General features: G+C 48.4%; 1 protein-coding gene across 1 annotated transcript; it reads left to right on the forward strand.

Annotated features, from left to right (window-relative positions):
• Positions 1 to 2,070: 2,070 nt before the first annotated feature.
• Positions 2,071 to 2,910, forward strand: LOC140235931 (uncharacterized). The gene has a single exon (XM_072315923.1). It carries the CDS (start codon positions 2,071 to 2,073, stop codon positions 2,908 to 2,910), a length of 840 nt encoding a protein of 279 aa, XP_072172024.1.
• Positions 2,911 to 11,332: the final 8,422 nt, after the last annotated feature.

Genomic DNA, 11,332 nt, shown 5'->3' on the forward strand with positions numbered 1-11,332 from the left:
GAAGGAACACACCACAAAGATATCGCAAAACTCCTATGTGAATATCAGGATGTGTTTGCAAAATCTGACGTAGACATTGGGCGCACGAACAGAGTGCGACACGGAATTAACACAGGGGATCACCCACCTCTCAAGGAACGCCCCAGAAGATTTCCTCCAAAGGAAAAAAGGGAAATCGATCGTCAAATCAAACAATTGCTAGACACTGGCATGATCGAGCCTTCTGATAGCCCGTGGGCTTCCAATGTTGTATTGGTGAATAAGAAGGATGGCACGAAAAGGTTTTGCATTGACTACCGGCGTCTAAACAAGATCACGATCAAAGATGCATATCCCATTCCAAGAATAGATGATTCGTTGGATGCCCTTGGAGGATCGAAATGGTTTTCAACCCTCGATCTTGCTACTGGCAGGTCGAGCTTGACGATGACGCGAAGAAAAAGTCGGCATTCGTTGTGAGAGGAGGTCTGTATTGTTGGAACGTAATGCCCTTTGGCCTTACGAATGCGCCATCCACTTTCGAAAGGTTGATGGAGCGTGTCTTGTCCGGGCTACACTGGGATCTTCTCTTGGTCTATTTGGACGATATCATCGTATATGCCAAGACCGTCGAAGAGGAACTACATCGTTTGGCGACAGTCTTCCAGCGCTTGAGAGAGTCCGGTCTAAAACTCAAGGCAAAAAAGTGTCACTTGTTCAAGGAAAGTGCCCTTTACCTAGGTCACGTCGTTTCAGCCCAAGGAATAGCCACGGACCCAGAGAAGGTCAGAGCGGTTAAAGAATGGCCAACCCCCACTACTGTGAAGGAAGTTCAAAGTTTTTTGGGGCTTGCGTCATATTACCGCCGATTCATCGCAGGATTCTCCAACATCGCTCGCCTTCTACACAGACTGACCGAGAAAGGTCAACCGTTTATGTGGACCGAAGCTTGCGAGGCTGCTTTCACAGAGTTGAAAGCACGATTACAAGAGGCGCCAATTTTGGCGTACCCAATTCCTGACTGTGAGTACATCTTAGACACTGATGCTAGTAACGAGGGCATAGGAGCCGTGCTTTCGCAGGTGATCGATGGGAAGGAAAGAGTCATTTCCTATGCTAGCAGGGCCCTTAACAAATCCGAGAAGAACTATTGTACAACCCGCAAGGAATTACTGGCTGTCGTTGTCTTCCTGAAACAGTTCCGGCCGTATGTTTATGGCCAACGGACGACAATCAGGAGGGACCATGGAGCTCTCACCTGGCTTCTGAACTTCCGAGATGTCCAAGGCCAGATGGCTAGATGGCTCCAAGTCATCACAGAGTATGACCTTGACATTGTGCATCGTGCGGGGAGGTCACATGCGAACGCTGACAGTCTTTCCAGGCGACCGTGCAGGGATTGTATTCAGTGCGATAACATCAAAGGGGATTGTCCTCAGCCAAACACAAAACATAAGGAGAGCCCGGTACCAAACTCAGAATTCCACCAGCAGGTAAAGGCAGTCCACGTGGAGCCCTCCATCACACTCTCTGATTTCAGAGAGGCACAACTTGCTGACGACACGATCAGATGGGTAGTCGAGTGTAAAGAAAAGGAGGGTATCCGGCCAGACTGGTCCAAGGTCGAATCGCAATCAAACATCGCAAAGTCATACTGGCGTATGTGGGACCAATTGGGAATGATACGAGGCGTCCTCCATCGACGTTGGGAATCCGACAGTGGAGATGTCATACAGTGGAAGATTATTCTTCCAGAGAAGTACCGGAAGCAAGTAGTGGCGGAACTGCATGCCGGTCATGCAGGAGGGCACTTGGGGTCTAAGAAAACAATCGCAAAAGTTCGCCTGAGGTATCACTGGTCAAAAATGGATGCAGACGTAAGATCAATCATTCGTATGTGCAACACGTGTGCCATCAAGAAGTCTCCTGTCAGACTGCTTCACAAAATGGGTAGAGGTATATCCCATCCCGGATCAAACGGCTAAGACAGTGGCTGAGAAATTTGTCCATGAATTTGTATGCAGATTCGGAGTGCCGCAGGTATTGCACTCAGACCAAGGACGAAATTTCGAATCTCAAGTGTTTGCAGAGATGTGCTCTATCCTGGGAATCGACAAAACTCGCACAACGCCCTACAACCCGAAATCTGACGGGTTCATAGAAAGGTTATCCATGGTGTCCATGATGATCGACCCGACCAGAAAGCAGCGTGACTGGGACGAACAAGTTCCCCTGGCCGTATTTGGCTATCGATCCTCACCCCAGGAATCAACAGGAGAGTCACCAAATATGTTGATGTTAGGTCGTGAGGTACATCTCCCCATTGATCTTACTACGGAAGCGACCAGAGTAGACGAAGAAAGTGACCCCGAAATGAAGTCGGACTATGCGTACGAGATGAGAAAGAAGATGAGAACAGCACATCAAAGAGCTAGAGTGAATTTAGCTAAAGCAGAACGGACATATGACAAGACAGCAGAAAAGGATGGCTTACAAGTAGGGAAATTCGTGTGGTACTTCAACCCCGCAAAGACAAAGGCATTGTCTCCGAAACTACAGCGAAGATGGAAAGGGCCATATCTCGTGACACATAAGCTCTCCGACGTCGTGTACAGACTTCAAATGAAACCCAATGGCAAAATGGTAGTTGTTCACTCAGACCGGTTGAAGCCTTATCAAGGGGAACCGTTAGAATCCTGGATCGAAGAGCCGGAAGTACAAAGAAGCTACCTTCCCGGCGAGAAGGATGAGACAGAGGAAGAGATCAGAGAGGATATTCCGACGTCACCAGACGCCGAATTGGAAACGATACCCCCTGACCAAGAATCCCAACCGAATATCCCCACCCCAGCGCCTAGGCGAATGCCTATTCCGGCACCACGTCGAAACCCTCCAAGGCAGAGAATGGCCCCAAAACGATTGGGTTTGTGAGAATGTGTTTATAGATGTTTAGTGATTCACACTCTGCACTTATTTACGGAAGGAGCCGAACACGTAATGATCTCAGCCGACGACACCGTGATATGGGCAAAAGTATCCGTTACTTTATTAAAGTTCTATCGGCACATTTAGCTGAAAAGTTTGACGCATTGGTTGTCGAGAGAGACAGAACAATCAGCAGTTGGAAACTGGAATGACGGAATGAGAAGTGACACGAAGAGGGAAGAGAGAGAGCATATATGCGAACCGGCCAGACCAGAAAAGGTCGTTGACCACAGCTGACCATGCCTCATGTTTTCATGTCTGACCCTCTTGTTTATGTCGCATAATTATGTTCGAGGGGAACGGTGGAGGAGAGGAGGGCTTAATGGTCTTCGGTGAGTGAATTATCGAGGGCGAGTCCATGAAGTTATGGTCAGCTGTTTATGTTTAGGGGCACAAGGCAGCGGAGATGACCCACAGAGAGAGGGGAAAGGCAGAGAGATCGGAGCGGAGAGAGAGAGAGAGATGGAGAGAGAGAGATATGGAGGAGAGAGAAGCAGAGAAAGTTGAGCTGCTACAGTAGCTCCCCCCTAGTGAGCGTCAGAAACAAGGTAGGATGAGGTGAACGAGAAGAAAAGAAAAAAAAATGCTTAAAGGGGATGGCTAGTAACCGATCAGTGGGAATCAGTGGGAATGCTGAGGGATGATTGTTCCAATCCTTGTGGGATTTATTTAAGAGTACATTATATATCTACTGTTGTGTGAAAACCATTTGCTTTAGAACGGTCTCATATTCAAGTAATGTGCAGATTAATGCCCCGTCACTGACCAGGGACGCTTACCTGGAAACATTAAACTGCACATTACTTGAATATGAGACCATTCTGAAGCAAATAATTTTCACACAAGAATACATATATAATGTACTCTTAAATGAATCCCAAAAGGATTGGAGCAATCATCCTCCAGCATTCCCACTGATTCCCACTGATCAGTTACTAGCCATCCCCTTTAACAAAATTTTCTACGCAATACAAGTGAGCGAGAACATAACATTACCTTCAGTACAAATTTGTATCAAAAAAAAAAAATTGAGAACTGAGTCATACACAGTACATGAAACTATGTAAAGCATAAAGCAAGGCGAAATCGATTGAACTCTATCCCTGTATCAAGTAATACATGTCCGATAAGGGATGTACGAAATGAAATTCATCAATGGCGAAATAGATTACAGATTGACGAAATTTTGCCCTTTTTTTTTTTTTTTTGCACCTGCACATAAGGACGACTGAGTGCGAAAGTAACGAAAACGAATGGCGATGGAAATTGAGGAACGCAGTAAGTGCACGAACGTTATGACAACTATTCAGAGTCTAGCTACACAAAAGAATTTGACATCTCACGTAATAGACACTGCCAATAACGCGTTGGTGACAAAATCTATAAACATAGACATATATGATACATAATCATATACATGAAAATTGCCGCCTATCAATCGGCGACGATCACGGAAACAAAAATGAGATGACATAGCTTACGGCTGAATGATTGAATTGCAGGAAGAAGTGAAGTGTTAGAAGGAAAATCGTAAAAAGTGTAAGGAGAAAGAAAAAGCAAGAGCGTGAGGAAGAAAAGGCGAAGAGAATCAGAATTATATGGGCGATAATCATAATGGACGATAATGAAATGTAAACCAACAATAATGCGAAGTGGAAAAAGAATAAAGGCAATGTTCATTGTTCAATATCCATTGTTCAACATGGAAGTTCAACGGGAAACGTTTTGGGGCCACAATATAACAGAGTGTCCGTGACTAATTATATTGTGACAAAGTCAGCTAGTCGCGTCGGCCAACGAACGTTAATACCCGCGCGAGTGCGGGTATGGGGCTCTCGGGAACGGTCGGGCGGGGGAGGGCCGGCAGATGGAAGTAAGGCCTACGGGGAGGGGCCGGGCTCGATGTCGTTTGCGCGAGACGCGGGGAAGGTAGTTCCGACTTCGAGGTGCGCGACTTTGAGGCGGTCGATGCTGACGGTATCAATACGACCGTTGATATCGAGCGTGAAGTATTTATTACTTCTGCTGATTACGGGGAAGGGACCGTCGTATGGTGGCTGCAGAGGTCGGCGAACCGCGTCGTGGCGAACGAAGACGTGCGTGCATGTCGCTAAGTCCTGCGGGAGGTGCGACGAAGACTGCCGTGGTCGCGGGGTCGTAGGCCGAATGGATTGCATCGCTCGTTGTAGTCGATGGGCGTAATTAGCGGGATCGTCGTCGGCTGCCGGCGTTGTCGGGTCGACGAATTGTCCTGGCAAGCGGAGTGTGGTGCCATAGACCAGTTGAGCGGGAGAAAGATTCATGTCGGCTTTCATGGTCGTGCGAATGGAAAGCAAAACCATTGGCAAGGTCTCGGTCCATCTGGTATGATCACGGGCAATGAGTGAGGCTTTAAGCTGGCGATGAAAACGCTCAACGAGGCCGTTTGCACTGGGATGATAGGCTGTCGTGCGTATGTGTTTAGTCCCGAGAAGATGCGTGAGCGATGCGAATAGTCCGGATTCGAATTGCCGACCGCGATCAGTCGTGATTGTTGACGGGGTGCCAAAGTTCGAAACCCAGTGCGTGACGAAAGTTTTCGCGACCGTGTCTGCGGTCATGTTCGTCATGGGGACCGCCATGGGCCACCTTGTGAAGCGATCCACGCACGTTAAGAGGTATGAATACCCCTCGGATGGAGGCAACGGACCGACGATGTCGAGGTGTACATGACTGAATCGGGCGTCCGGCGCGGCGAAGGTGCCGATGGGGCTCACGGTATGACGGTGAACTTTTGAACGCTGGCATGCGATGCATGATTGGGCCCATATACGCACATCCTTGTTCATACCGGGCCACACAAAACGCTCACCGATCAAGCACTGTGTAGCTCGTGTCCCGGGGTGGGCGAGGTCGTGCACGGCATCGAATACCGCTCGCCTGTACTCGCTAGGAATGAAGGGGCGGGGGCGTCCGGACGATGTGTCGCATATTATCGTTTCGTTGGAATCGGCGATTTCGACTGATTCTAGCTTCAGCGATGTACTCCCGGGATCTCTCGTCATGGCAGCCAGCTCCTCACAGTCGCGCTGTTGCCTAGCGACTGCCGCAAAATCGACAGGGAGGGATCCGCGGGAAGAGTTGAGTGCGTTGATGTCGATTCGGGACAGCGCATCAGCCACGGTATTCGCCTCGCCCTTGACATGCCGAATGTCAGAGGTAAATTGTGAAATGAAATCGAGGTGGCGTATTTCGCGTGGAGAGTAGCGATTGGGCGTGGCGCGTAGGGCGTGCGTGAGAGGCTTGTGGTCGGTCAGCACATGAAAGGAACGTCCCTCGAGGGCGTGGCGAAAGTGACGGATGGCGAGGTAGATAGCGAGAAGCTCTCTACCAAAGGTGCTGTATCGTGTCTCAGCTGGTTTCAGTTTTTGCGAGAAGAAAGCGACTGGTTGCCAGTGGTCATCGATTTGCTGTTGCAAAATACCACCGACGGCAACATCGGAGGCGTCTACCATGATGTTCAGTGGCGCATCGTTTTGAGGATGAGCGAGCATGGTGACATTGGCGAGAGCGGATTTAACCTCTTCGAAGGCTCTAAGCGCATGTTGGTCGAGTTCGAATGAGCGTTTGTTTTTCGTTGAGAGGAGCGAGGTCAAGGGGTGCACGATTTGTGCGCAGCGAGGGATGAATCGGCGATAAAAGTTGACCAATCCGAGGAATTCGCGAAGTTTCCTCACCGATGTCGGGACTGGAAATTCGCGAATGACGGCGACTTTACTGTCGAGTGGGCGGACGCCATGGCGATCGACGTGGTGACCCAGGAATTCGAGCGCTTCATAGCCAAATTCGCATTTCCCGGGGTTGATTACGACACCATAGTGGGCTAGGCGGTCGAACAGCTGCCGAAGATGTCGCTCGTGTTCGTCGTGGTCCGTGCTCGCGACTAGGAGATCATCGATGTAGGCGTAGCAGAAGTCGAAACCGCGGATGACCTCATCAATGAATCTTTGGAAGGTGTTTGCGGCATTTCTCAAACCAAAAGGCATTCGAGTGAACTCGTACATTCCAAATGGAGTCGTGATGGCCGTTTTCGGAATGTCAGCGGGCTCGATCGGTATTTGATGATATGCGCGGACGAGATCGATTTTGGAGAACACGGTTTTACCCGCGAGCGATGCAGCGAAGTCGTGGATATGAGGGATTGGATAGCGGTCGGGTACGGTTGCATCATTGAGTGCTCGGTAGTCACCACATGGCCGCCAGTCACCCTCGGTTTTCTTGGGAACCATGTGAAGAGGCCACGACCAGCAGCTTTCGGACGCGCGAATGATTCCCAGCTCGAGCATATGGTCGAATTCAGCTTTTGCGATCGCGAATTTGTCGGGGGCCAGACGGCGTGGTCGGCAATTAACGGGCGGCCCCTTCGTGACAATATGGTGGGTGGTCGAGTGCGTGGGCGACGAGTCCGTGAATGTCGTTCGAGTGAGGCAGGGATAGTTCGCTAACAAGGCGGTGAATCGCGATTGTGTCAGCGGGCGAGCGATAGCTGGGCGTGGCGACTTGGCTGTCGGAGAGGTGATGCCTTGAATGCTCCTGGTGGTCGCGATGTCTATGAGTTTTCGTCGGTGGACATCGACCAAGAGCCCAAAATGGCGAAGAAAATCAGCCCCCAGTATCGGCGTTGAGATATCCGCGACTACAAATATCCATTTGTAAGTTCTCCGCAATCCGATATCAAGGGTCAGTGACTTCTCGCCATATGTCCGTATGGGCGAGGCGTTGACGGCGCATAATTGCGGGCCCTGACCAGCCCGTCGTCGTTCCTGTGGGGTAGGTGGAATGACCGACACTTCGGCTCCGGTGTCGACCAGAAATCGCCGTTTTGTATCGAAATCTGTCACGTAAAACAGGCGACTAATGTTCTGAGTGCCAGCAGATTCCGTCGCAGCTATTCGCTGGCTCGGTCGTTTCCCGGCTGTGAAGGTCCGGAGGAGGGCGGGAGGCCTCGACTACACGGTGGTCGGCATCGACGAGCGTTATCGCCATACGTCTGGTGATACCAGCACTTGGTCGAATTCGTGTTTGTCAGCTGGGATTGCGGTCTTTGCCCACTAGGACGGCTCTGTCCTTGTTGCGGTCTTGGTCGATCACGACTTCGATCCCGGCGTCGTAGTTCGGTAGTAAGCGCGCTGACCTGGGCGGCCAAATCCTTCACTTGGCAGTGTAGCTGTGCGACGGGATCCTGCGTGGGCGTTGGAGGTGCACTTGTGACGGCTTGCACCGATGGAGTGGCAGGCAGCGCGACCTCGATAAGGCGGTCGGCGAGTTCGGCCAGTCGCGTTAGGTCCATCGTCTCGTCGGTGGAGGCAAGCACGAGTTGAATATTCAGCGGCATTCTCTGCACGAAGAGTTGCCGTAGCACTGAATTATCCAGTTTTGTATCGCCGACGAGATGGTTCATGCGACGAAGAAATTGCGTCGGTTTTCTATCGCCAAGCTCCTCCTCCATCAACAGTTGTTGCAAGCGTTTCTGCTGCGATGCCGAGGTTCGCCGAATGAGCGCCTCCTTCAGTTTCGTGTAGGGCTCGTCTCTTGGCGGTGTGATGATTAAATCACGAACCTCCTGCGCGATGTCGGGTGTCAGTGACGAAATCAGATGTGAATATTTGGTTTTCTCGCTTGATATCCGTCGAGTAGCGAAAAGGGCTTCGATCTGCGCGAACCAGATGTGTGGGTCAGCGGGCCAATACGGAGGCAGTTTAACAGTGAGAGACGCGACGTTGACGTCTTCCGTTGTCGATGGCGTCGAAGAACCCTCACCTGATGTGTCGGTGCTGGACATCGTCGCTCCTTCCGTGATCACGTCGGGGTCACCAGTTTGTGAGAATGTGTTTATAGATGTTTAGTGATTCACACTCTGCACTTATTTACGGAAGGAGCCGAACACGTAATGATCTCAGCCGACGACACCGTGATATGGGCAAAAGTATCCGTTACTTTATTAAAAGTTCTATCGGCACATTTAGCTGAAAAGTTTGACGCATTGGTTGTCGAGAGAGACAGAACAATCAAGAGTTGGAAACTGGAATGACGGAATGAGAAGTGTGACGAAGAGGGAAGAGAGAGAGCATATATGCGAACCGGCCAGACCAGAAAAGGTCGTTGACCACAGCTGACCATGCCTCATGTTTTCATGTCTGACCCTCTTGTTTATGTCGCATAATTATGTTCGAGGGGAACGGTGGAGGAGAGGAGGGCTTAATGGTCTTCGGTGAGTGAATTATCGAGGGCGAGTCCATGAAGTTATGGTCAGCTGTTTATGTTTAGGGGCACAAGGCAGCGGAGATGACCCACAGAGAGAGGGGAAAGGCAGAGAGATCGGAGCGGAGAGAGAGAGAGATGGAGAGAGAGAGATATGGAGGAGAGAGAAGCAGAGAAAGTTGAGCTGCTACAGGTTTTTGAAATGTGATGAATAAATGCGATGTTTGTGTTCCCTTTAGCTTACAAGTATAATACGTAAGGTGGGTTTTTTAATTGAAGGAACCAGCCTTGGTCCTTTCTTTCTGTTTTGATGCAGGTTCCCACGTTTCACTATGGGTGGAAACTTCAAGTGTTACACGTGCCAACAGTACTTCGGCCACCACCGAAGTCTCCAGAGACACATCGAAAGTCAGCATAGGCATCCGAGGCGTTTTGAGTGCCGCGAATGCAACCGAAGCTATGGAAGGATCGACAACCTCCGCGCCCATGAAAAGACACACCGCGACATGCCAGCAGAGAAGAGTCCAACGGGTAGAGGGAGGAGCCCCCATAGGAAAAGTCCCCATAGCAGGACCCCCAGAAGCCGGAGTCCGCGGAGGAGAAGCAGCCCACTGCGGAAGACTCGCGAGACTGGGGAGCAGAGGAGACTGGGTCGGTCTACAGCGACCCCAAAGCCAACACGGGAGGAATCAGGCACGAGGGAGCGGCCCTCGAACGTCGACGAAACCGGAGATTTGATTTGATTTATTTATTCATCGTAAATTCAGCATAAAAAAAGAGTACAGTAAAAGTATGACAAGCAATATACAACATATGATCAACAGTAGAATAATACATAGAATGCATCAAATATGGAAAAGAGGAAGAAAACAAGAGAGGGAAATAAGTAACGAATATGTACGGTAGGATAGCCCATTCAGCTCAGTCTACGAAGACATGGCTGTTCTTCCATGGGGTCCTAGTATAAAATTGATATTGACATCAGGAAAAAAAAAAGAAACAAACATTCAAACTGTAAAAAATATGTAAATCACTGAGAAGAGAAAAAAGGACATTGTATGTCGACTAAGCTACAAAGAAAGTAAACATACTATAAAAGGATTACAAAAAATCTGGAACAAATGATATCAATTTACTAGAAAATGAAGCAGGACTACAAACAACTTTTAAGCTTGGAGGGAGATTGTTGTATTGCACAGCACCCCTATAATAAAAAGTTCTTTTACAATATTCTGTCCTGGGTTTTGGCAATGCTAAGTTACCTGTTGACCTAAGTAAATAATTAAAATGACAATATTGGAATTGATCTTTTAAATACGGAGGTGCAAAATCATGTAATGTCTTAAAAACCATGGTGTTCAAATGGCAACAACGACGAGCTGCTAAAGACTTCCAGCCTAGACGTGCATGCAGCTCTCTGACCGACATATGTCTATACGGACTTATTCCTAATATTATTCGACATGCTCTGTTTTGAAGTTTCTGTAATAACCTTGTGTGTTTAGAACTGGTTGAACCATATATGACATCTCCATAATCAAAGATAGGAAGAATAATTGCGTTATAAACAACTTTTAGATTGGACAGATTGATTGTATGTCGTAATCGGGATAACAACCGTACCAATTTACTTATTCGAATGCACATCTTATCAATATGGAGGTTCCATTTCAGACATGGATCTAAGATCATGCCAAGATATTTCGTAGAATGTACCTGACAGATAATATTTTCATTTACCAATAAATGTAGTTTATTGCACTATTTTAACTTCATCTGAGAGCCGAATAACATACAAACAGTTTTATCTTGATTGAGGCTCAACTTCGATTCACACAACCAACTAAAAATTTTCTGTAGTTCAGAATTCAAAACAGACTCAATCATAATGATGTCTGAATGTGAAAAATAAATAACAGTATCATCAGCGTATAAATGTATTGAACAGGAATGGACTTGTTTGACTATGCTGTCAATATATATGATGAACAAGAGCGGGCCCAAAATTGACCCTTGCGGAACACCGTAATCGATATTGGCTTCCACTGATGTTGATGAACTAAAATGTGTATATATTCTGCGATCAGTTAAATAACTAGAGAACCATGACAAACAACTCTCAGCAACA

Source organism: Diadema setosum, chromosome 12 (assembly GCF_964275005.1).
Source record: "Diadema setosum chromosome 12, eeDiaSeto1, whole genome shotgun sequence".
Taxonomy (NCBI): Eukaryota; Metazoa; Echinodermata; class Echinoidea; order Diadematoida; family Diadematidae; genus Diadema; species Diadema setosum.